This window comes from Vespa mandarinia, chromosome 2 (genome assembly GCF_050613455.1).
Source record: "Vespa mandarinia isolate Hongniang chromosome 2, ASM5061345v1, whole genome shotgun sequence".
Lineage (NCBI taxonomy): Eukaryota > Metazoa > Arthropoda > Insecta > Hymenoptera > Vespidae > Vespa > Vespa mandarinia.
The window spans coordinates 12,119,660-12,147,162 of record NC_140811.1 but is presented as its reverse complement, the minus strand read 5'-3'; the positions used below and the strand labels follow the sequence as shown (position 1 = coordinate 12,147,162).

Sequence of the window (27,503 nt, the reverse complement as noted above, 5' to 3'; positions counted from 1 at the left end):
TCCCCTCATTCCCTCTTTACAATCACCTCAATGAATGATATTTGAAGGACAACGATTGGTTCCGATCATTCATAGATAAAATATCTTTCCGTATGTTTACATATCGCCGAACATACATACGTAAAATGAGAAAAAAGAAATAAAGAAAGAGCAACAACAAGAGAGAGAGAGAGAGAAAGAGAAAGAGAGAGAGAGAGAGAGATAAAAGTATACATAAACTCATCGAATAGTTAGCATATATATATATGTATATACACATGTATATGTATATACACATAATACACATACATGTCAGTCGTGGATGATAGTAGAATTAAACGAGCATATAATAAAGTATAAAATCAAGATCATACATTGAGATTTTGTTCTTATAAAAATTAGTACAATTAGTTTAATCTAATTAAGATGTATTTGCGTGTCCATGTATACACGAGCATATGTGTATATGCGAGAAGGAGATAGATAGATAAAAAGAGAGAGAGAAAGAGAATGAGTATGAACAGTAATATCTCCAAACTCATTTCGCTTATTTCATCGATGCTACGTTTGAGAGTTCATAAAGAATAAAGATTCTTCGAGGATACGCGAAACGTGAAAATAGAAAAAGAGAATACTATAATCGCATCAGAAACGCATAAGCCGCGATATGAAAATGCGACGTAATTTTAGCAGAGAATATAGTAAATGCGTCTGATGTTATAACGACCAACGCCCCGAGCAAGTCGTCATCCTCGAACGATGGTATTCTCTCTCTCTCTCTCTCTCTCTGTCTCTGTCTTGACAGACAGATAGACAGACAGACAGATAGACAGACAAACAGACAGACAGACAGACAGATAGACGGACAGACAGATGGAGGGACGAACAAACAGTAAACTCATGTATGTATGTTCATGATCGTTATTTCCTAGGGCGATATCGGTCGTTTCGAAATCGTAATATAGTACGTAACTAAAACTGAAAAGTATTATTTTTTTTCTATATCGATTCATCCAACGATTTTTTTGCGCTCTTTTCTTTCTTTTGTTTTTTTTTTTGTTCCGAATAACCGATATACAAACTTTATTCGAAATGTATTTCGCCTTAGATAGAGACCGGGAGACAATTAATTCTATTTTTATTTTTTTTTGTAGATTTAACAATGACAGGATTATTTCGTATTTTCGACATTGATTGATGGAAAATTGATAAAAAGGGTATAATAATTACTCAGATTTTATTTACATACATACGTGTTATGTACATATGTATGTATTGTACGTACATACATACATGCGTAAGTATACATAAGAAACATTTGCGTTCTATTTTAAAAGAAACTGTATAATAATAAACAAATCAAGATTGTGTATCTGTAATTATATACTACCATGGGAAAAATCTTCGGGCATCTTGAAAAAAATGTCAATACTCATCATAAATATCCCAAATAAAAATCCTTAATATTCCCAAATAATAATCTGCTCTTTGTATTTTCGTTCTAGAATAGAATTAATGACAATTCTTAAAAGATTCAAATGAAAAAAAAAGAAAAAAGAAAAAAGAAGAAGAAAAGAAAAACATAAAGAAAGAAAAGGAACATGCGTTTTGAAAAAAAAAAGAAAAAAGATAACAAATTTGAAGAAACTGACCGATAAGAGATACTTAGACATTAGAAAATCAGTTTGTATCAGCTTTTCCCAAACTGTATTCCACGGAACACACTTCTGATCTTTCAATAGAAAATCATTATAAATAGTACCATGAAAATTTATAAAAATTAATATTCATTTTCATGCATTTTGTTTTTACAACAATAACATTACAAATTTTATAATAAATGTTTGCTTTGTTTGTTTCTACATTTATATTTATTCACGCTTGATTTATTTATTATTAATAGCTACGTACCCTATAAAATAACCAAGGTGTTTCATCATAAAGAAAAGTTTTAGGAAATGCTGATATAGATTATTCATATTTATCACACACATCCACATCCACAAACACACACATACACACACATACACACACATAATTATCGTGATATTGTCGATTCAACTACGAGATCTGTCTAAATCCTTGATATTTTTCATCGTCGATGTAAAAAAAAAAAGGAAAAAAGTAAGAGAAAGAAAAAGAAAAAAAAAACAAAAAAGAGAGACTGAAAGAAAACCTGTATCATCGAGAAAGTTCACGGATATAGGATAGGAAAAAGAGTGTGATAGAGAGGAAGAAAGAACGATCAGAAAGTGTAGATACGATCAAAGTCAATTACAAGAGCTGACTAACGAGGACGGCGAGAACGAGCTAGGAACGAAAGACGATGATGTAGTAAAGAAAGAGAAAGAAAAAAAGACAGAGAGAGAGAGAGAGAGAGAGAGAGAAAGAGAAAGAGAGAAATTCGAGAGAAATTCGTAAAACGACAGGACGGATTAGTAAAAAGGAAATTCCGTTGGCCGGGACTGGTGTAGTACCTGCGCGCTCGTTATTCAGATATCGGTAGTCGGACGGATAAGGGGTGAGAGCGAGTGAGTGAGTGAGTGAGGTGAGTGAGTGAGAGAGAAAGAGAGGGAGAGAAGGTAAGTGAGAAAGAGAGAGAGAGAGAGAGAGAGAGAGAGAGAGAGAGAGCTTGGCGCAGCGCGCACTTTCTGTGGTATTGATTACAGCCTCCTATCCAGGTGCACAAGCAGGGTCAAATCTGCCCCTCTCTTCTCCACCGCTCTTTTCCTCGCTACCCTCTTGTTCACTCCTCTCTCTCTCTCTCTCTATCTATCTCTCTTCTATCCCTACTACTACACTCTCTCTCCAGCTTCCTCGTGTGCCCGTCTTCTCTTCCTCTCTCTCTCTCTCTCTCTCTCTCTCTCTCTTTCTCTTTCTCTCTCTTTCTTTTTCTCTCTCTGTACTCTTTGTTCCCCTTTTACTCTTCACTTGAGCTCATCTTTCTATTTCACACCGCATCCACCTGTACGCATGTCGAATAACTGGAAAATAAAACAACGATTTCGAGATACATATCGCATCTCTCTTTCTCTCTATCTGCCTATCTGTTTATCTATCTATCTATTTTTATTTGTAAGACATTCCCACGAATCATTTTCTTTTTTCTTCTTAAAAAAAAGACGAAATTAAAGTAAAGGAATATTGAGATTTTTATTTGGGTTTTCTTCTTTTACCTTTTTTTCTTTTCTTTTTTACATTCGTTAATAATTGAAAGAAATAATGTTAGAAATAAAATGAAAATAATAAAAGAAAAATAAAATATAATTACATACATAACTATTGATACAAATGAATGGAGAGTGGTATTGTGTTGATATAAATTAAAATTTAATAAATAAAATACTGATAAAGTAAAAGATATTTCTCAGAATATTTTTATTTATTAAAATGATTTGTGTATATATTTGTGTACGTATATATATATATATATATATATATATATATATATATGCATAAAAAGAATGAATATCCAGTTTTCAAAATTGCATGGATGCGTACATCGCCATCGTCAACATCGATCGCCACCACCTGCGAAATCTAGGAGGCACCCTGATACGCATTGCTCTTCCCTGGGCAAAACCACAATCCTAATCTCCTGGTTATCTAATCTGGTAATACCATAAAAAGGAATAAAAACTTGGAAGTTGGAACGGTACTCTTTTTTTTATTTCTCTCTCTCTCTCTCTCTCTCTCTCTCTCTCTCTCTCTCTCTTTTCTTTTTACTTTCTTCTTATTTCCAAGAATATGTACTTATCGCGTCTTATTTCTCTTGGTGAGAAAAAAAAGTTAGAAAGAAAAGAAAAAGAAAAGGAAAAAGAAGGAAATTCAAAGAGTAAAAACAAATTAGATAATATACAATATCAAGAAAAAGCCGATCAGGTGATTCATCTCAAAAAAATTGGTCAATTTTTTTTCAACCATGTAATAAAAGATTTCTCTAATACGTTTCGCCTGCTAATGAGAGAGCCAGAGCGAAAGAGAGAAAAAGAGAGAGAGAGAGAGTGAGAGAGAGGGAGAGAGAGTGAGAAATAGAGAGAGAGAGAGAAAGAGGAAAAATGTCGTTCTTTTCGAGTAGGACACGAAAATTGTAATTTTCCGGTTGTAACGCGTGTGACCTAGATGCATAGTTATATAGGTAAATGTACATACGCGCGTGCTCGCTCGTTCGCTGGTTCGTTCGCTAGTCGTTCTCGTACGCGCGCGTGCGCACACACGTACATACATACATACATATATACATACGTAACGAGTCATTCGTTAAACGTTCCACGAGTAACCCTAAACCACCAGGAGATTCCTGGCCCTTTCATCAAGCAACGTCCGAGTAAGGTCCGAGCAACGTCCAAGCAACGTTCCTCCTAATTCGAAATTCTAATCTAACGATCCGAAACATTTCGATAGGAAATAGAATTGGAATCTGAACGAGTGCGCGTTGTTCGATTGGAATAGTCAGGAAAGTTTCGGATATTTGATCAGCCGCTTTCGCATATTGTATCTCGTCGACGAATAACTTCGTTATAGGTCGAAATCAATATACAGGATGGACCAAAAGTTTCTAGACTATCTCAAACTTCTAAAGTAATTTTTAATTATCTAAATCACAGATTCTCGTGACTTTTCACGCTTATATACCTCTAACATTCGTAATATTTTTGCAAACAGGTCTTGTAGTTTTCACGGTCTGAAAAAACAAAAAATAGATGAAAATAAAATTTATAGCTCGAGATCCTTAAAAAAGGATCGAATCGATTTTTTCAAAATCATCCAGAATCTTTTGGACTATCCTGTATATTGGATTCGAGTTTCGAATGAATTAAAATAAATAACTATAGATTGTATACTGACGAAAAACAACTAGAAAAGGACAAAGAAAGGCAAAAGAATAGAGAAAGAGAGAGAGAGAGAGAGAGAGAGAGAGAGAAAGAGAGAGAGAATAAAATTCTTCTTATCAAAAATTTATGCTTGATTATTTTAAATAAAATAGGGGAATGGAATCGTTCGACTAGAAAACAACCTTCGTTATTTGTAGGTATTGTCGAAGAGTGAAAGCATGCTCGATGCACGATGTGTCACGACTAAACGTCTGTTTTAAACAACCCACACACACACATACACATATATATATAAAAACAAATAGAGAAAAAAGAGAAAGAGAAAGAGACAGGGAAAAAAATAAAAGGCAGAACGAATCGCAATCGATCGACGACATAATTTATACTCAGTTATAGGACTCGTGGGTCCTATTTTTCGCATTACCAGAGAATCCCGCTGTTCTACGATACCCGACATTGAATGAATCATAAAAGAAAATGTAGCATGACATTTTCAACGATCCTATACAAAATCTCGTTTACCTTGGGACGTTGCTTTTGGTGCTTTGAAAAAAAGAAAAAAGAAAATAGAAAAAAATAGAAAAAAAGAGTAAGAAAAGATTAAAAAAAAAAATGTAACAAGAAACTAAAAGAAATGAGAACTAAACGAAAGAAGAAAAAAACAAATAAAAAAAAAATTACTTTCACGACTAATTTTAAATATGATATTTGTATAATTATATATTGTACCACGTTATTATCTAAAACGAAGCTTTGAAGTCAAGTTGAATGACGGACAAAGTAGTCCGGAAGAAACGAATTTATCTTAATCCGACTATATGAAAGAGTCTCTTAGCATACCGACAAACTCAGTTTTAACCCGTTCTCTTTCGAACTTAACAAGCCGTTTCATCGCGAGTATACACGTACAAACGCGCGGGCACACTCATACACATAAAGCAGATAACTTGTTTTATCATAGACTATGACATATATTACGTGACATTAAATCAGAAAATTCGTTTCGTTCAATCGCACATACGAAGATTATTATTATTATTATTATTATTATTATTATTATTATTATCATTATTATTATTATTATTATTATTATTATTATTATTATTATTATTATTATTATTATTATTATTATTATTATTGTTATTGTTATTATTATTATTATTATTATTATTATTATTATTATTATTATTATTATTATTATTATCATTATTATTATTATTATTATTATTATTATTATTATTATTATTATTATTATTATTATTTTTATTATTAATTTATTGCGAACGTCATAAGGACAGTAGAGATCTATAACATGAACGTGGCAACGCATTTATATATAATATATCATACATATTCCACTTTTAATTTAGTTTACTTCTTCCATTTGAAATTTTCGAATCGTAGCCGCGATAGGTCACCGTTCGCCATCACATATATGCATATAAATATATATATATATATATATATATATATATATATATATATGTATGTATGTACGTATGTACGTATGTATGTATGTATGTATGTATGTATGTGTATATATATATATATGTATATATGTATATATTTATACTTCCCGTAGCATGAAAAAGTTAAAATTTTAATTACCGTCAACATTCACCGAGTTATTGAGCTCTCTTTCTATATTCAACTTATTCCCTCTTTCTCTTTCTCTCTCTCTCTCTCTCTCTCTTTCTCTCTCTCTCTCTCTCTCTCTCTTTCTCTCTCTCTCTCTCTGCCTCTTTCATTCTCTGTCTTGTTGTCTATCTATCTATCTATCCATACATTCTTTTTCTCTCCTCTTCCATGGCAATTATTCATGAAATGATTAACGCTCCATTAATTACAGCCCGATGTCAAGTGAATTTATCATCTAAACGATACCGCCATGTCATTAAACCATGTTGTAGTAAATCCGACCGCACTTTAAATGACACCGTCTTACTTTTCTACAGAAAACGTTGTGGAATGATGTGTCGATCATCCCTATTTTCCTAGAGCATTCAAGTACTTGAACGACCTACATACATAGGTATATATGTATCTATCTATCTATCTATAAATATACGTACATGTGTGGAGGGGTGTGAGGAGCGTGGGTGTGTGTATGTGTGTATCTGTGCATGTATGCATATGTGCATATGTATATATGTGTGTGTGTGTGTGCTCTTTTTTCTCTTTTCTTTCTCAGATCGAAGAGAATAGTCCGGCCCAATGGCAAAAGAGAGACATAGATGGAGAGAGAGAAAGAGAAAGAGAGAAAGAGAGAGAGAGAGAGAAAGAGACGCTTTATTATCATGGAAATATTGGATTCTCAAAGGAACGCCACAACGCTCGCTCGCACCAATTCCTAACAGTTTGCTCACAGTTACGTCGTAAACGTGCGAACACCGACGCCTAAGGCAAAACGATATTGAAAGAGTAAACCAGTTCTATAAAATCACTCTTTCCCGTTCTTATTCTTATTCTTCTTCTTTTATCTCATTCTTCTTTTAACATCATTCCCACCCTCACCCTGTCCCCCGCCCGACCTTCTAAATCTTCCAACCTCAAGATTGTTACTTACACATTTTGTAAAATTTATATATTGATGTACTTAGTTTCATATATTATCTTTCTATTTTTAGATATTTCTCTTCGTCATTATTTTTATTAATATCACATAATATTCTAATTATTTATTTATATATATATATATTTTTTATATATATATAAATTATATATTTTCCTATCCCAGTGAATAATTGAATAAACAAATTAAACGTTAAGGCAGATTTGATTCGATTTTCGCGGATTGGATTAATATTCTATATGTATTACGAAGAAATGAAAAATGAAAATGTAATTTTTTGTTTGTAATTTCGATTTCTTTTTCTTTTTTCATTTTTGTTTTTATATGAAAAGCGAAACGAAAAGCTTTCAATGTAATATACCTTAACCGTGAACATTTTCGATGTTATCGTACTTCAATCCGAATCGCTTCAAGTATCTCTCCACGTTCTTCTTTTCCCTTTTTATTTTTATTTTCTTCTTCTTCTTTTTCTATTTCTATTTCTTCTTCTTCTTCTTCTTCTTCTTCTTCTTCATCTTCTTCTTCTTCTTCTTCTTCTTCTTCTTCTTCTTCTTCTTCTTCTTCTTCTTCTTCTTCTTCTTCTTCTCCCAAACACGGACATTATCAATTCCCCTATTTACCTGTGAATCCTACTGAGTGCTTCTCATTTGCAGAACCAAGTTAAAAGAAATCCCAACCGTTTACCGAACTCCAGGCCACTCTTTCGGATTCTCTTTTTTTCTCAAATTGTAAAATGACGGGTTGCAGTTTATCGGGGTTAAAGGGCGGGGAGAGTAGGGAGTGGAGGCAATGGTAGTGGAGGGAAGGAGGGAAGGAGGGATAAAAGGGTAAAGGGTTAAAAGCCAATTGCGGATGCTCTAATTACATAGGAGAGTAACTTCGTCGAAGGCTAAAAAGTATAAAAGTTCGTTTAACATCCTGATCTCTTTCTATTGGCTAAGATATTTTATCGTTTCCAATTTCTCTTTACTATATTATATAATTGAGATTTATCTCTCTCTCTCTCTCTCTCTCTCTCTCTCTAATTAATTAATTACTATCTCGTAAATCATTTATATTAAAACATTTTTTTATCCTCAATAATAACTTCATAAATGATTTTTTTATTTTTGTTATCCTTTAGAGAGAAAAAGAAAGAGATAGAGAGAGAGAGAGAAAGGGAAAGAGAGAAAGATAAAATAAAATGTTTTTTTGTTTATTATATTCGCATCTTAAAGATTGAACTGTAAATATATATTCTCAACTAATATCAATGCTCATCGAATAAATTCATAGTTACGATTTTTTTAATTATGCTTCATTAACTCGAGAATAAATTTAAAATTATACCTATATGTAGAAATTCTTTTGAGATGGCATCTTGATGGATATTAAATTAACTAAGATAAAATGTTAGAATTACTTGTTTGAAAACGATCGTAATGTCGAAATCAATTATATTTCATTTTAAAAAGAAATAAATCAATTCTATTACGTTGTCTCTCGAATTTAATATATATATATATAATCGAAACACTTCTCTCCGTGGTAGCATTAGAAAAATTCGAATAGAGAAAAGAGAGAATAAAAAGAAAAGAAACAAAAATATAAAATAAACAGAATTAAAGAATCCACCGGTCGAATACGACCTTTTAAGTTAAGGATCATATTTCTTTTGATTCGCCCTGTACTTGACATCCCCCTCCTGTTATTTCACTCTTGTTCATCAAGCTAGCAACCTACCTCTCAGGTAATAACATCGCATCACGTTGAGTGATTTTACACTCTTCCGGATCCCCTGTCAATATTCCCGATAAATTAAGAACTCGAGATGGAAAAAATGGAGCTTAGGGATAGGGAAAATGAGGAATGAAATGAAGAAGAAAGAGAAAGAGAGATAGATAGAGAGAAAATAAGATAAATAGACTGAGAGGGAAATAGTGAAAAACGTCCTTTTCGTTCTCTGATATTCGAATTTAGCAGTTACAAATCCACTAATAAATGGGCATTGTTATTATTATTGTTGTTTTTGTTGTTGTTGATGTTGATACAAAAATAAATAAAATTTATTAGATAATAATGTTGTTTTCATATCGTCAGCAAAGAGATTTTTGTCTACTTTCACAGATTACTATATTTACATATCTCTTAGATAGTATAGAAACGAAATGAAAATGTCCAGTTTGCTAGCCGATGAGAAAATTTGCACTGCAAACATTTCCAGCTGGTGCGTACTGTGCAAATACCAAACACATAAGTATACCACGTTGGAATATTACACGTCGTTGTAAAAATTTCTCTTTCTATCTATCCATCTATCTATGTTTCTCTCTCTCTCTCTCTCTCTCTCTCTCTCTCTCTCTCTCTCTCTCTCTCTCTCTCTCTGTCTCTGTGTTTCCCGTTTTCTATCTCTTTTTCTTTTTGTTTAACACACACGCATACGAGCCATATGATTTATCTATCCGCGAAGAGCATCTCTTTTTATCACTGATATGAAAAAATACAGAGAGGGAGAGAGAAAAAGAAATAGAGAGAGAGAGAGAGAGAGAGAGAGAGAGAAAAGAAAAAAGCAAACAATCGAACGATTTTTCATCCTGATATTAATGAAAAAGATTTTGTGGTTCTATTCGTTAAGCTTCGTACAAATGAATATGTATATCTATATGGCGTGTAATTTTCTTAATTGCTTTCTACATCGTTGAACTTTATCGGAACGTTACGATCTTAGGACATGATTATAGGAGCATTCATTAATAGTCGCACTAGATAAATACACGGTTGAAGAGCCAAAGCAAGAGTGAAAGATACATATATATATATATATATATATATATATATATATATATATATATAGAGAGAGAGAGAGAGAGAGAGAGAGAGAGAGAGAAAGAGAAAGTAAAAGAAGGGTATATAGGTAGATAGATAGATAGATAAATAATGTAGACATTTTCTCCTTATTTCATCATTATGAAATTGAAATACCGTGAAGACAAATCGTTCTACCACTCTCGACTCGCTTTATCTTACTTCTCTTTGTCTTCCTGCAAAGTGAGATCGTTCGAGCGAAAATTTTCGAAATCGTATTTCCTGATTTTAGAAATGATTTTGCATTTGTCGAAATTTTTTTTTTAAAATCCAAATTCATAAATGTCATTCAGCATTTACATGTATCCCCTTTAATTCTCTCGTAAAATATTTTTGTAGAAACTTTAATTTCCTTTCACTGATACGTTTTTCATTACACAATATCACTTAGGTAATTAAAGTAAAAGAAAAATAATTTTGTGAATTCTCATTCCCGTTGAAATTCTCATTAACAAGAAATTGATTTTGAAGAATATTCTCTCGTACAATATTCGTGTTATTACCTTGAACACAACAACAGTTTTATTTTCTTCGTCCTTCGAATTTTCTCCTTATCAAAAAAAAAGAGAAAGAGAGAGAGAAGGACAAAAGACTTTTACATCAGCTTTTATATCCTCATCTCTAGAGTCGTACCTACTCCATATTTCTTCTTCTTCTATTTTTATTTCTATTACTTCTTCTTATCATCACTCATAATACGCGAAAATGGTTGCTAGTATAATACTTAAAACAAATGACAAAAGCAACGAAATTGTATAGGTGTCAGAAATTCGTAGAAACTTTTAGCGATGAAGAAAGTTGAAAATATCTCTTGATAAGTTAATTACTAACTCGTTATTAACCAATGGGATAATTATCTACGTACAATTATCTACATAAAAAGAGAGAAAAGAAAGAAAGAAAGAAAGAGAGAGAGATAGAAAGAGAGAGAGAGAGGGTGAATCGAAAGGATGAAAGGAATTAAGATATTATTAGATTAAAATATTTATTTATTTATCATCTAGTTAGCCTGGCATGCGATCCACGAGAGTATAATATTCCAAAAGAAGAAGAAGAAAAAGAAGAAGAAGAAGAAGAAAGAGAAGAAAAAGAAGAAGAAAAAGAAAGTGAGAAAATCAACGACTATGACGACGAATAGGAAAGAGGAGAAATGATAAACGCTAGTGTTGGGAAGAAGGATGGCAAAGTAAGGGAAAATAGTAATACAAGCATGGCTGTGCTACCGGTGCATCTTATGAAGGAACTAGAGAGAGAGAAAGAAAAAGAGAGGGAGGGAAAGAGAAGAAAGTCAAGGAAACCGGAGACTGAAAGGATGAAAAAGGAGGAAACCGAGGGTGAGAATCAACGGAGAAACGTTGAGATCCATGAAAGAGAAAGGATATATGTATAAAAGGGACATAAAATAGAAAAAAAGACTAAAAAAAGAAAAGAAAAGTAGAAAAAAAAAAAGAAGAAGGCATCAAAGAATATATAGATTTGTCTATATATTAGATTTGTCTGGTATATAGATTTTCTATTTGTATATATGCCATTGGATATATTATAGGATAGTGTCAGAAAGTGATATTATATTTCATTGTATGTAACTATTTGAATATTATATATTATGTATAATCTTATGTGATATTTGTTTAGAATATATTCTTACAATAAAATTTCGTATTGATTTATGTTGAAAGTATCTTAAGTAATTGATATTTTTTAGATACGATATATATCTACTCGAAGAGGCATATATATATATATGTACACATATATATATATATATTATATATACACATACATATATAATAAAAGAAGCAATTAATAACACATATATGAATAAAGGGACAAATAATATAATAAAAGAAATAATTTTTTTATAAAGAAAAGTTTATGATAATTTGATAAATATTCTATTTTCTAGTTTTCTTTTTTTATTTTTTTCCTTATTCCTTTCTTGTTTCTTTTCTTATTTAATTTTTTTCCAATATAATTCTTTCGCGATTTTTTCTTATTGTTCGGTAGAAAAAAGAAAGAAAATAAGAAAGAAAGAAAAGAAAAACTTCATAGAACGGATCAATGCGTGCGTTCATTCGATCGTTATTTCCACTTTCTAGCAATTTTTTAGCACTTCACCATCAAAAACACTTTTCTCGTTAAAAGCCTTTTAATCGGGCTTTCACAAGGAGCCACGAAAGAAACGAGCCTTTTCGAGGCGAACCACGAAGAGCACAAATGAGACTCCCTCTCAGTGAATCTTTCTAAGGAAGACAGACACGATCGAGGGAGTACGCTCGTGGTCCTTTTCTCTTTTTTCCTTTTTCCTTTCGACTTTCGAGAAATGAAAATGTGTTCCGAATTCAACGATGAATTCTCGCAAAACAAAAATGCATATATCTCCCAGTATATCTCAACGTTGACGATGACCACTGTCTGTGAACACCGAATGATCCATATTGGAACACCAGGATTCGTTTCGTAGCTTTTTGTATTGTGTGAATTGAAATTTTCATCTTTCTCTCTTTACCCTCCCCCTTCTCTCATCCTCTCTCACTCTCTCTCTCTCTCTCTCTCTCTCTCTCTCTCTCTCTCTCTCTCTTTCTCTCGCTCTCTTGTTATTGCTGTCTGTTATCTCAAAACATGAACCTTGTTCTGTTTGTAGACATCAGAATCGATTGGAGCAAACGAACGATTTTGTATTCTCTGAACGATATCGATGCTGCTAATCTTCTCGTTCTGTGTGACGTAAAGCTGAAAAAGAAGGAACGAAATAGTAAAAAAAAAATAGAAAAAAAAAGAAAAAAGAAAGAAAGAAAGTAAGGACAAAAAAGAGAGAGAAAAAAAATAAAGAGAAAACGCAAAAAACGATCAAGGATGAGAGAGAGAGAGAGAGAGAGAGAGAGAGAGAGAGAGAGAGAGAGAGAGGGAGCCGATGCTGTTCGAGTTGTAGACGAACGAAGGATGTACATACATCGACGACGTAGCACGGATTAAAGGATCTCTCTTTCTCTTTCTCTCTCTCTCTTTCTCTCTTTCTTTTTAGTACATGGACAGGATGGATCGTTCGATAGGATTAAGAGTAATCGTTCCATGTTTCCTTGCTTTTTATTTTTCCTGTCTCTTTTCCTCTCTATACGAAGACTTTCCCTATACATATGTATATATACATATACATATATATACATACACATACATATATATATATATACACATATATATACGTGTGTATATATACTTATATAAAAAAAAATTTTTCTGTAAATAAAAATATCGATCGAATTAAATGTAATCCCGATTGTTTATGAATTTATTATAATGGATTATGCAAATCGAATAGTAGAATCTCTCATCTACTTTATAGATCTCGTAAAATATGACAAACCCCAACGTTCGAAAATTTTCTAAACCAAAGAGACCAAATAGAGAGAGAGAGATACAGTATTGATTGGATATTTTTAACGGTTAAATAATCGAAGCATTCTCGCGATCGATAACGGCGGGCAACGGTGTAGAAATAATTTTGATTGATCTGCGTTGTTATGGAATTAATTTCAAACGTGGATCCTCCTCTCTGGCTGGACCAGTGTTACATCATAGTTCGCGCGGATCGGCACGATCATTAACTTGCTTTTAGCGGGAAAACGTTTTACTATAACATAAGCGATCGTACCAAAGAGTACCAACCACTTTTGAATGATTTTAATTTATTGGGAAGAACGGGTATATTCAATTTTCTTAAATGGATTTTCCATTTTCGTTTACCTTCAACATTGTTTTTTTCTTCATTTGTAAAACAAAACCAAAAATTATATATATATATATAAATTATTTTAATGATTTTTTAATGATCTCGATCTCTCTCTCTCTCTCTCTCTCTCTCTCTCTTTCTCTCTTTCTCTTTCTCTCTCTTTCTCTCTCTGTCTTTTTTCTCTCTCTTGTCACTTTCTTTTTTTATTTTGTATAACTAAGCTATGTTTTCTTGAAATATATATATGATTCTATATTAAATCAAAGTTTCCAAATCTAAAGTTAAATATGCTATTTATCTATCTATCAGTTTATCTATTCGTCTATCAAAACGATATAAAATAAGTGCGTATATATAAATACGATAGAATTTTATAATAAAAATTTCCATCTTCACTATTTCCGATAATTATTAGATCGATTAAAAAATATATAAATTTTATTATTTATCGAAATATTATGTCACAATATTACCAATAACGCTAGATAACATAACAATAAAAAAATTCTACCTGAACTATCTATCAAAAGAAATTCATCGGAATTCTGCGATGCGAAAGAAATTTCTTACAAATAAAATCTTTGTTTCCGAATCGAAACGATATTTTTTTTATGTTTGGTAAGTTTCATGTAGTAATAGAAAGAAAATTAAAAAAAAAGAAAAAAAAAAAAAAAAGAAAGAAATATATCAAGCAGACAATGAGATAAAAGACATTCAAGAGGAAAGATGCAAGATGATTGTTTCAATCGATGAAAATATTGATCGATCATAACTATCCGTTCGAATTATTAGAAATTAGAATTTAGAAAGTGACCGGTTGAGAGTACCGCAGACGTGCACGGCGGGTGACTAGGTTAGGCTTGCCGAAAGGGTGAATGCCAAATGCGGAGGCGAGTGGATGACGAAGGGAAGAGGGGTCGAAGAGGGATCGAGGGAAGCTCGACGAACCGGTTGGATAGGTGGGTGGGTGGTTATGGGGAAGGGAAGGTGGAGGGTTTGCTCTGTCTTCGCGGTGGGCTCGATATGTCGTCGCATCGAGGCCGACGTGCTATTGCGATTGACGTACGACCGCAACGTCGACGCCGCAATCACTAAACGCAAAACCGTGGATGGACGTACGTGTGTAAGTGAATGATTGCTTCTCTATACGTATATATATCTATTTGTGTGTGTATGTACGTCTCTGTGTAGGTGCATGCGTATGCGTAGGTGTGTATGTATTTACGTGTAGCTTTCGGTCTTGCTAATACGAAACGGCCCTCGCGCGCGTCGCTCCGTTAATCTGTTTTGTTTCCCAAATTGCATTCGACGCGGTGTGCATTACGGAATCGGGCAAACGAAATTCGACGTGAGTTAGTGAGGTGAGTGAGGTGAGTGAGTAAAAAGGAGAGGATTGATACTACGAGTAATCGATCCCGAATAACCGATCCGATTCGATTCCTTCGACGACGACGACGACGTTTTCTTCTTCGACTTGGAGCAATCAATACAGTTAGGGATGATCAAATCGTGTGATTATTGTTATATATAAGATTAGTCACGTCTTTATCAGACTTATATATATATATATATATATATATATATATATCGTTTATTGATTTTTTCTTTTTTTCTTTGTCTTTTATTGATTGAAATACAATAATAGGATATTTTTATATATATTAGATAGAAGGTAAATATCTTCCATTCAGTAATATGGTATACCTATACGTACGTATACGCATGTATGTATGTATTTATGTATATATGTATGCATGTACGTGTCTTGATTCTCATACTCCTTCCACGAGTACATTCAGCTATGCGGAATGATTTCCTTGGAAAAATAAAAGGAAGAGATCAAAAAAAGAGAAAGAAACGGATTCTATCCGATTTCGAAGATAGAAGAAAGTCTTATCGTTTTCCAACGTGAAACCAACACGGATGCTATAGTAGGAAAAGTACATCTCGAACGGGAAAAGTACATTTTTCACCATTGGAAAATTTCAAATATTCTTCCGAAAGAGAAAGAGAGAGAAACAGAGAGAGAAAGAGAGAGAAAGAGAGAGAGAGAGAGAGAGAGAGAGAGAGAGAGAGAGAGAGAAAGAGAGAGTTAAACCTGGTAAAAGAAGCTTTCTTTCTCTTTTCCGATCTTCTCTTTCTATTTTTTTTCTCTACTTTTTTTTTTTATTCCTTCTCGTTCGAAGGGTCAAACAAACCGTCCTCGACAACGTCGCCGTTCACGTAAACCTATTCTTTAGAAATGCGAAAGAAGAAAATGGTAGGTGAACCCAAAGAATGCAAAGTTAGTTTACGAAAGAGAAATGGTTCTCGTGAGAGGCCTTCCGAATATTTGACAACGCGTTTCCCCTTGACAATCGTCCAAAAGTAAAAACACGGTTCTGTATACCCAATTTTTACATATGCGCATACAAACCAAATACAAAAACAAATGAACTACTGTTTCTCCAAGTATCTCCTCAATATTTTATTTCTCTCAATATTCTATTTCGATGAAAATCCAGACTCTGAAAACATCCTTAAAATAATTCGATCGAAACGACCTGTCGTCTTATATACAAATAACAATCGATATCGTATGGTATTTTAATAAATTTAATTACTATAAATATATATATATACGTATATATAAAAACGGAGTGAATTTTTCAAATTGAGGCAAATATAGATATTTCGAAGATGTATACATCTTTTAAAAAAAAATTTCAAAGAAGATCTAATAAATTTGTGATAATAACTTATGTACGTGTTGTCACAAGTATGACGTGTGAAAACTTGTAGTTCGTTTCCAAATATCTCTTGTATTACCTCCCTCTTTAACATCTAACATCACTCTTGTTTAATTAAAATGTTTTAATTCATAAAAATAATCTTATGATGTTTATAAATGATTAATTTATAAGGAATTCAATTTCGAGCCAAAAAGTCGCAGAAATTAATCCTATCTCTTATTCTATTACATCGTCCCATTTACTGTATCCAGAATTGTCAAAAAGTGAAAAAATCGAAGATATATAGGGATATATAATATCCCCTATTCTCTATTAAAAATCACTGATTCGACGATGTCGATAAGTAATCGACTTATTGTAATCAACCTATGTCGATAAATAACCATTTTAGTATCATCGATCTAAGTCGATAAATAATACCGATCTACGTCGATAAACAATCGACTTCATGTTACTACATTGATAAATAAACAATTTAGTGTTATTAACCTACGTCGATAACTGCGACACATATTGAATTTTAATTGTTTAGATGTCGCCACGGAAATCTTTTATTTATGAATTCTTATTCCGTAAATATATATATATACCACTATGTATCTCCAATATTTTCATTCTTCGACAACTCCAAATGCAATAAATGAACGATGCAATAAAAAAAAAGACGACAAGCAATCTCAAAATGCTTATGACTATTCATTACCTTTTGTTCGTAGCATATGCGATTTCAATGACATGTATGAACAAAATATAAACTTTCAGTGTGTTTCTCTAAGAAATTATTTTAGAATTCTAATATATCTATCGAAGTATAATTAGCAATGTAAAATAAATATAATTTAATATTTAATTAACATATTACCGTCCGGAGACATAAAAATATATTTTTTCTTGACTGCTCGTAAAATGCCGGAGACATAACTAAGGTTTTACACATTGTGCATTAAATGCTGGCGACCTATAAATATGTATTACAACATATATATATAATGTAATATAAAGGAAAGTTACAGACATTACATTCTACATGCAGACTACATTACATTCTACACGCAAAAGTTTTCGCGTGAACAGCCCGGACCATTTTAATGTGTTAAAATTAAAAAGAAAAGACTTTGGAAACGCACTGAAACATGCAGCCTGATAGTTCTTACATTATATAATTTAGATTTAGATTTTGATATATTGCAAGCAGTATCAACCCAGATCTCACCACGTGGAGGTTGTTACTTATGGAAACCCACAGGTTAATGGTAACAATCATTTTACTTTTATATTATTATTCTTTTAAAATCAAATGAAATCTCAATCACGAATGAACTATTCTTTAAATATTAATTTACTATTCTCCGTGTACATTACATATCGTTTGAATAATTATAAAAATTCCCGGAAGTATTAATATTTCTAATCTTAGATATTTGAAATGATAGATCTTCGACATTTATTTGGCCCGAATGCAAAAGAAAATTAGTTCGATAATAATCAAAGTCAGTCAACGAATTACAAATTAAATCAATTAATTCAATTTCATAAAAAATCGATATCAAAAATCAATATTAAAAGATAATAATTTGAGAAATAACGTAAGTGGATAAAATCGTTAGAGATGGTAAAGTTATGATAAAGTTAAAGGGACGAGAATGGTTGATATAGGTATCGTAGGTTGATGAGAAAGCGACGATGACGATACATTCTCGCAATGGGCGAGAACCCCAAGAGAAGTTATCTCGGCTAGGAAGTCGAAGTAATGTCTGTTATACCGATCTAATTCCTTTAAACGTGATAAGAAATTTCGGAACATTTGAAAGAGAAAGAGATAGAGATAGTGAAAGGAAGAGAAAGAGAGAGAGAATGACAAGGAAGGAAGGATTAACTAAAGGTGATCTTCTAACAAACGTTAGAACGTTAGAACGAGGTCCCTCTCTCTCTCTCTCTCTCTCTCTCTCTCTCTAAACGCAAATGTGAGGTGAGTTTTAATACGAAATTAGCCAAGTTAAGAGCTAGTAAGGAAAGGATAGTCCATAGACGAGATATCAGACAGAGCTTCCTAAGTTGTTTCGTTCTATGAACACAAGGGAACACTATGCAAACCTTGTGGCATAGCTTCGCACTTCCACGTTCTGAACATTGTACATCCGTTAGGCGAGCTTCAACTTCCAAAGTCACTTACCTCCTTCTCTCTCTCTCTCTCTCTCTCTCTCTCTTTCTCTCTCTCTCTCTCTCTTTCTCTCTCTCTTTCATTCTCTCTCTTTCTCTCTCTCTCTCTCTCTCTCTCTCTCTCTCTCTCTCTCTCTCTCTCTCTCTCTCTCTCTCTCTTCCTCAAACATTTCTCCAAATTTACATTTAGTAGGTAAAATCCTAGGTAGGTACGGTTCTTTCGAGCTTATCCATGTATCACTGTTGACCTGTAAAACAACAATACGAAATGATTTCTATCGTTTGAAGAAAATTCTGAAAGGAGGGAGAGAGAGAGAGAGAGAGAGAGAGAGAGAGAGAGAGAAAGGAAGAAAGAAAGAACTGACCATTATCAAAACATTCTCTAGTTGTATCTCAAGAATATCTCGACATAATGCCGACGTTAATAATGGTGTTTTCTATAAAAATAGAAGAAAATTACTTGAAACGTCACGTTTCGTGTTATTTATTTAATGGAAGCCTTTTATTTTCTTAAATCTGCCAGAACTTTATTTTTCTTTTCTTTTCTTTTCTTTTATTTTATTTTTTTTTTGTTGTTTTTTTTTCTTAATATACCTTAAACGAAATAACAAACATCTGCTTCTTTCCAATACCATTTTGTGATATAAAAAAATATCGTCGAATTTGTTTTTTTTTTAACTATAAAAAATGCGTAGATACAAATTAAATAGAATAAAACACTCATCAACCTTTTTTTTTTTATTCTTCGTTCGATTGCAAATCATCGTTATCTCATCGATATTATTGCCAAAGTTTATTTATATCTCTTTGTTGGCCATTGTATTCGTATCAATTTGATTAAAACTCTCGTTTTACGTATATACACCATGAATTTTATCACAAGTTTATCTTTCGTGCTGATGTTATTTTGTCAGTATAGAAAAATTATAGATGAACGCCAGGGACCGATCGAATTTACAATTGACCACCATCAAGTTGCGAAATATCTCGTGTGCATTATGATATAGCGATATACCGATAGATTTAATCGAATTTCATATTTAGTTTTGCGATAATTCTGGCAACGTAGTAATATCTCTACGATATATAGAAAAAAATTATTATACTAATTTTATGAAAAATGTATTTATAAATTGGAAATGATTCAATGAAAATCTATTTGAACTTGAATCTATTTGAATCTATTCAACGAAAACTACTTGAATTTTCAATAAGAAAAATGTAACCTCTTGATTTCTTTTTTTAATTACTTAAATTAGAGTTCATACGTTGATTAAACAAATTGAGATCGTTAAATTAGTTTTTTCTTTATTTTATTTATTTTATTATCAAAATATTTTGTTCGATTTAATCATGTGATTCATCATGACAAAGATAATTTTAAAATCTACAGAATTTTGAGATCAATGAAATCTATAATTTCTTCTTACCGACGCTCTGTCATTTAAATGATCTTAGTTAGTTGACAGTCCGTTAGATGGCGTTGCGTAGTTTTTCTCATTAGAGAATAAACGGATCCATTTTTTAAAACATTATATTTAGAGAGCACAGAAAACGATTAATACAATTTTAATTATTCAATTGACAGAATACCTTGTAAAGATTTCTTTAAATTCTTGTTCCGATCATTTCTAACAGCTGTTAGTTAACGTCTTATGGAAACGTAATCTAAATTCGTGAATGCACGTCCAAAAAGTTACTATGTTTCAACTTATGAACATTCCATACGGAAGGTTGATTTGAAAATTATTACACATTTTTAGCCAATATCATTCTTGTGATTTTGTTTACAAAAATGCAGCCGAAATTACAGATTTTATCTAACATCATAGAGGTAATATAAAAAACCTATATATATATATATATATATGTGTATGTATATATATATTTTACAAATAATTATTTACAATGCATTATTTTTAGAGATTAGAAAATGTAATTACTACAGCTACAGGTCATTTATATGGAATAAAATATAATGATACGTTAGCAATAATAACATTTAGTATTGATAATAATAGTGATGATACTTTTAATACTCTGTCATTTGAAAGTTTTTTACCTACAAATCTAGATCCTTGTGGAATATTATACATCACAGAAAGTGATGGAAACATTCCTGAGGCAATCAAAGTAAGCAGAATATAATTTCAATAATATATTATTTTCTTACAAGTGTTATTTTAAACGATCATAATTTATTTTTATTAAGAATCATGGAGTAGTTTTAAAATATTTCCTGGATAATACAAATGTAGAATGGTATTCTTATAACAATGGTGAATTAGAAAAATTTAATAATATTGAGATAATTAATGAAAATAAATTTAAAGAACAATTTGCATATGTTAGAATACAATTAGGTATACCGTTAATTGGTGAAAATGACAAAATATTGGATACACTGAAAAAAATTAATGAACAAGTAAGTTCCATTTAAAAATATTAATTATCATTTAATATATTTTTATAAGACATTGATAATTATTATTATTACGAAATAATTATACTATTATTGAAATAAGATTTCATCCGGAAAAGTAGCATTTTACTTTCCGTCGAAGAAGATCTACCTTTTTAGTAATAATGATGATGGTGATGTGGAAAATGCGCAACTCAAGGAACTTCTTAATGTTCTAAGGACGAATAGTGGATCTGTACATAATATAGTTAGTATAGAATATATTGAAAATTTTATTATGTCTCTATATAATCTATTTACTTTTATACTAAATAATACTTTTTAATATATTTTTTCTAGAACGCAATATATGCAAATGCATTATTACAAATATCTAAAAGAGAACCTAACTCTGCATGTAAACATGCTCCAGTATTGCATCAAGCAAAATGTAAGTAACACTTTGCTATAAAAATATATATATATATGTATTTTATATCAATATACTATTAATTAAATGTTTTCTTTGTATATTACAGATGCATTTGACAGTATAGAATATACTTTTAATATTGATAGATTAGTTTTAGTTAATCATGATGTAACTTCTATAGAATTATATAAAGCATTAGTCAAATCTATATGTCAATACATAAACATTGTAATAATGTTTTGGAAATCTAATCCTTATATTTGCACGGATTATGTAATCCCATTAGAATGGTTCTATTTTAAACCACGAATACTTGGACATTTATTAACAGTGCCTTATATAAATGGATGGGATGACGATAACATGAGTAAGTTAATTTATATATATAAAGTAATCCAATACAAAAGTATACAGTACTACTTCTTCTTTTTAGCTTCATGCTTAAAGCAATTACACACAACATTGGCATTAGATTTAACAAGACCTTACTTCCGGCGTATGAACAGTGTGCAATTCTTTAACGATGTACAAAACAGCGATATGCTTATAAATCCCCACGAGTCTATTCCAAGCATTACAGGTATGGCCATAACTTTTTCTTTATAATTGAAGCATTTACTCTATAAAAAGAATATAATATTACAAATATTAATTTTTTCATTAAGATGGTAAATCAAGTATTGTGTATGGATTATATTCTTACCATCATTATATGCAAAATGAATTTGATGATAATGGGTGGGGATGTGCTTATAGATCTCTTCAAACTATTATATCTTGGTATAGGTAAGATATCAAACAAGTTTCTATAAAAATATACTAATGCAATATGTATAATAATATACTATGATGCAATTTAGTTATATTTATACATTATAGATTACAAGGGTATACCAACATACCAATACCATCTCACAAAGAAATACAAAAGTGCTTAGTTGAAATAGGTGACAAACCATTTAATTTCATAGGTAGTAAACAATGGATTGGATCAACCGAAGTAGGTTTTATATTAGAAACTCTCCTTGGAATTAATATAAAAATATTATGTGCTTCGAACGGAGAGGAAGTATCGATTTTAGCTTCGGATCTCGCACATCATTTTGATACACAAGGAACACCAATTATGATCGGTAAGATTGGTAATAAGTGATCAATTCAATCATTTCAATTAAATTAAAATTTGTATTTCTTTTTTCATAGGTGGTGGAGTATTAGCTCACACAATTTTAGGAGTAAATTATAATGAATCATCTGGAGAAGTAAAGTTTTTAATTTTAGATCCACATTATACTGGTCCTGAAAAGATAAATACAGTAATAAACAAAGGATGGTGTGGATGGAAAACCAAAGATTTTTGGAGAAAAGATTCATTTTATAACATGTGCCTTCCTCAAAGACCTATATGTATATGATTTCAATAACCTAATATCATATTAAATAAAATATGTATAGGTTTATCAGTGTAATTGTATTACTTAAAATATGTTAATTGCACAATCTGCATTTATTGTAATATAAACATTGTAATATAACAAAAAGTTTTATATGCCACTAAGTTCTATTTTTTTAATTATTTCTAAATATTACATCTCTATATTTGAAACAAATTCATGTCATGTTGTATAATGTATATTGCATTAATTTATGCAATATAATATGTCCTTACTATTCAAGTTATATATATATTACTACCATAAATTGTCCTTGTTTTTTGGTAATAATTTTAATAACCTAATAATAACAGAGTCCTACATATACATCAATGAAAAATTTTGCATAAGCACAGTTGTTGAAATTATATATCCAAAATACAATTGCATATAAATTAAGTGACCTTATTATTTGAATTTATATATAAATATAAATATGTACGAATAATATACATTCTATATTCCTCCTGATTTCTGTAACAATTGAGCAAAACGGGAAGTAATAAGTAATGAAACGTCAATGAATCTATCCACACAATTATGTAAACACGTTTCTGTCCGACTATCCAATTTATTTCCTGGTTTATCAACACATTTATCCCAACATAATTCATTAAATTCGTGGATCTAAAAAAAAACACCATTAAAAATTAATACAAGCATATATGACATAACCTTTTAATTGAAAAACACGAAGGATTGATTTTATAAAATATTAATAACGTAAAAGAAGGTAAATGTAATTTTACGAATATTATGGTTTCATTTAAATATCATATTAAATGAAATAATTGTGTCCTATAATATACGTAATTACTTTTCTAATTACCTGTGCATTAAACCGTGCCGTTTCTTCTTGAATCGTTAAGAATTCTCGTAATTCGTTATCATCTTTCTTTGATTTAATGTCATCATCGAAAGAAGAACTATCAAGTATGGTCGACATGATTTAATGAATGTAATTACCGTTGATAAAAAATAAATTCTTTTAAAAAATTTTTAATAATTTACTCTTAACTCACACGTGTTACAAAGCTAGAAACCATGTAATATGTTTCGATATCTCGATATGTCTCAATAGTATATTCAAGATAAGGAACGTTCTCTTCTCTGATTGGTTCTTTCACTAATTGTACATAAACATTATTTACAAAAATGTAACAGCGCAAAATGCCGAAATGTATTATTTTTAATATTTAGATTATATCTTTATTTTTAATTAAATAATCTAGCATTATAAAACAAGACACTATCTATTACATTAATTTTTATTTATGATAGAAAAAAGTACAAAAGGTACACTAAAACGAATTTGTTATATTTAATATAAAAAATAGATGTACACATTAAAAACAAATAGATAGTGTGTTAATAAATAATACTGATATTTTTTTTGGAATACACATATATATATGTATGTATGTATATATATATATGTATATATACATATATATAATATCATGTTACTTATATACATTCTTTATTTTGAAAATTGAGGTACACTGGCATAAAATCATTGAATATAACTATAACAAATTACATTATATCTTAGCTGACCAGAAAAATTCAATATGGATATAGAAGTAAACCAATCAAGATCTGAACGTATAGAGTATTTCAATTTCTTTGAGCTAAACTGCTATTTGCAGGTGCTACTGACATTTCTCCTCCTTGCGTATTATCACGCTGTGGACTCTATACAAACAAATTCCTCATTATTATGCATATTGAAAAAATAATATTATTAACAAATATTAATAATATTAAGTAATAAACAGAAGGAGGATTATTATTTGTACCTTTACATGAATTTGTTTTTTTAACATAGCTGCTCTCAAAATTAACATGCGTGTACGTCTCTGATATTCTTTACCAACACCAATAGATTTTTCAAACGTTGTACTCCGTTGATCAACATCTTTCGCATATAAAATCTGAAATAAAATTCAATAAAAATTATAACACCTCATTAAGCCAAAATTTTTATTAAATAATATTACCTTATTGTGAGAATCAATACGAGCTTGAATTTGTCCATCAAGAATAAGTTGCATTAATTCATCTTCTAATTCTGGGACTGTTCTATTAAATGCAGTTGCCATTCGTCTCATGTCAGCACTTAAATATGGACTAAAGTATTGGATCAATGCTCTATTTCGGATTTGTGTGTACAAAACATTTACATGTGGTGCTATATAAATATCTAGAAGTATATTATCCTTTATCTCATCGAGTAATTTTAAACAAGACGCATATTTTGATTCATAAAATTTGAAAATAATATCTCTTAGTTGTGGTTCCAGTTCTAGAAATAATTTGAATGAACTACTAAATATAACTTGTTTTTGTAACTCGTGTCTATCAAAAGTAGCCAATGCACAAAGGCCTCCATAAAGTGCTACATTTCCAGGTGAAAGTAAATCTGGACAGTCACAATGATCTAATGATGCCTGAAGAAAATGTCTTGCAGCCATTTTGTATTGTCTTGTAGCTAATTCTGCTAATCCAGCTGCAACCTTTAATTTTGTAATTATAGCTTGATTGTTGTCTTTGCTATGAAGATCTGGGAAATCTGGTGTACTTTCAGCCTTAGTTACATAGCTAAGCACGTGCGACCAATTTTGTAAATAAACTGAAACCTTAATTACATTCAAGCACATATTAACAACATGCTTGCCACTGGTACAATAATCTCGTGCTCTAGAGTAACATTTTAAAGCATTGACAAGATCACCACAATCTAAGTAATGATCACCTAAATCGTCATGACCTCTTCTTATGCTTTCTTTGATTGAATTACTTTTGTAATTTTTGAGATCTGTATCAAATTTTTCTAATTTTAAAGCAGCCTTTTTAGTACGTGATTCTAGCCACATTTGATCTATTGTTAGCATATCTTGAGAAGTTGATTGTGCCGCAATGTCTGGTAAACCAGAGGAACCAGTACATTGAAGAAGCTTTTTATGTAAATTTGTATAAAGATTAACATTATAAGTAGTCATCACATAAGCAATTGCCATCTTCAATGCTTCTACTCTTAACATAGGACAATGGTCTGCTATATACATGAGCCTATATAATTTGGCAAGACCGGTATAACTATTAGCGTAAACTTCCAAATCCTGAAAATAATTATATAATTCCTGTCAATACGGTAGAATTAATTTATATATATATATATATATATATATATATATATATATATATATATATATATATATATATATATATATATATATATATTAAAGAATTTTATTTATTAATATAGGCAACATAAAAATTTTTAATGGGAAATAAAAATTACAAAAAAGGAAGTTGCAAAAAAAAATTACATTTTCAATTTATCTTTTACCAATGATTATATTTGAAATGACAAAAAAAGAAAATAAATAAATAAAATCTCAATGTATATTTTTAAGGTTATTCGTATTGTTGGTACGTACCAATGTTGGATTTTCAACGATATATGGTTCTTCTTCGGCATTGTCATTATCTTCAGCCGGAACATCAACTTGCATAGGCTCTACCACATTTGGTTGTATATTTGCAAACATGATATAATATATTAATTTAAATCCAAGAGTATTAACATTCTACGAATCTATCGATGTCCGAAAAAAACTTTATATACCGGTTCGTAAATAATTCTTTGTATGAGTGAGAAAGAATACATCCACCCTTTCAATATCTGTTGTGTGTTATCTATCTATATTATCGAATTCACACTTATTAACTGTAACTGTAAAATAAAATAGAACTATCTAGAGAAGAATCGTACAATATATATATATATATATATATATATATATATATATATATATATAATATATATATATAAGAAAATTAAGAATATAATACATACGGTAAAGGAATGTTAGTACTTTTCTATATCTTTCGTTAATTCTATCAAATAAAATTTATTTTTTCAAACACCAAAACAATGTTGCAAAATTGATAATATTATTCGTACGAAATTAATAGTATGATTTTATTATTATATATATGTATATATATATGATTTAAAATGAAAATGATCGTGTACCGTACATCAATGCAAATAGGATTTGTTGCGCTATCTACAGTTACAAACGTTTACTATGCGCGACCATATTTCAAATCTATTGTATATATTTGCATAGTATTTTATTATCGATATCAAGATTAAAATAAAAAATAATAATTGAATTAATTATTTTCTTTCAATTTGACAAACTCTTTTTTACTTCCTTATTGATTCGTATACATAATCAAAATATTGTTATCGCATAATTATATCGAATACTATACTATGATAGACATAGGCGAATGTTGATCTTTAAAGATAATATGATTATTTATATTGTGTATAATATTACATAAATATTATTATAAGGAAATTGATAAG

At 30.6% G+C, this 27,503-nt stretch overlaps 3 protein-coding genes across 3 annotated transcripts; 1 reads left to right on the top strand and 2 right to left on the bottom strand.

Moving 5' to 3' along the window:
* The first annotated feature begins 20,368 nt into the window (after window positions 1–20,368).
* On the top strand, window positions 20,369–23,240 carry Ufsp2 (UFM1 specific peptidase 2). Its single transcript, XM_035867874.2, has 10 exons — window positions 20,369–20,686; window positions 20,776–20,985; window positions 21,065–21,277; window positions 21,378–21,521; window positions 21,614–21,704; window positions 21,793–22,053; window positions 22,120–22,266; window positions 22,352–22,472; window positions 22,566–22,819; window positions 22,890–23,240. Exons 1-10 carry the CDS (start codon window positions 20,648–20,650, stop codon window positions 23,099–23,101), a joined length of 1,692 nt encoding a protein of 563 aa, XP_035723767.1. The 5' UTR covers window positions 20,369–20,647; the 3' UTR covers window positions 23,102–23,240.
* Window positions 23,158–24,071, bottom strand: Tim8 (translocase of inner membrane 8). The gene is made up of 2 exons (XM_035867881.2): window positions 23,949–24,071; window positions 23,158–23,746 (listed from the first exon to the last, which is right to left on the bottom strand). Exons 1-2 carry the CDS (start codon window positions 24,063–24,065, stop codon window positions 23,576–23,578), a joined length of 288 nt encoding a protein of 95 aa, XP_035723774.1. The 5' UTR covers window positions 24,066–24,071; the 3' UTR covers window positions 23,158–23,575.
* Window positions 24,072–24,571: 500 nt separating this feature from the next.
* On the bottom strand, window positions 24,572–27,164 carry CSN1b (COP9 signalosome subunit 1b). The gene is made up of 5 exons (XM_035862611.2): window positions 26,982–27,164; window positions 26,563–26,858; window positions 25,120–26,241; window positions 24,919–25,053; window positions 24,572–24,814 (listed from the first exon to the last, which is right to left on the bottom strand). Exons 2-5 carry the CDS (start codon window positions 26,671–26,673, stop codon window positions 24,737–24,739), a joined length of 1,446 nt encoding a protein of 481 aa, XP_035718504.1. The 5' UTR covers window positions 26,674–26,858; window positions 26,982–27,164; the 3' UTR covers window positions 24,572–24,736.
* Between the last annotated feature and the right edge of the window lie 339 nt (window positions 27,165–27,503).

Excerpts from the sequence above, each read along its gene's own strand:
- Ufsp2 (XM_035867874.2), top strand. The coding sequence starts at position 20,648 with ATGCAGCCGAAATTACAGATTTTATCTAACATCATAGAG. Across the intron at positions 20,986-21,064 it reads ACATTCCTGAGGCAATCAAA|AATCATGGAGTAGTTTTAAA; the intron begins GTAAGCAGAATA and ends ATTTTTATTAAG. Across the intron at positions 22,054-22,119 it reads ATGGGATGACGATAACATGA|CTTCATGCTTAAAGCAATTA; the intron begins GTAAGTTAATTT and ends TCTTCTTTTTAG.
- CSN1b (XM_035862611.2), bottom strand. The coding sequence starts at position 26,673 with ATGTTTGCAAATATACAACCAAATGTGGTAGAGCCTATGCAAGTTGAT. Across the intron at positions 25,054-25,119 it reads GTATTGATTCTCACAATAAG|ATTTTATATGCGAAAGATGT; the intron begins GTAATATTATTT and ends ATTTTATTTCAG. Across the intron at positions 24,815-24,918 it reads AAAAACAAATTCATGTAAAG|AGTCCACAGCGTGATAATAC; the intron begins GTACAAATAATA and ends TTGTTTGTATAG.
- Tim8 (XM_035867881.2), bottom strand. The coding sequence starts at position 24,065 with ATGTCGACCATACTTGATAGTTCTTCTTTCGATGATGACATTAAATCA. Across the intron at positions 23,747-23,948 it reads CGGCACGGTTTAATGCACAG|ATCCACGAATTTAATGAATT; the intron begins GTAATTAGAAAA and ends GTTTTTTTTTAG.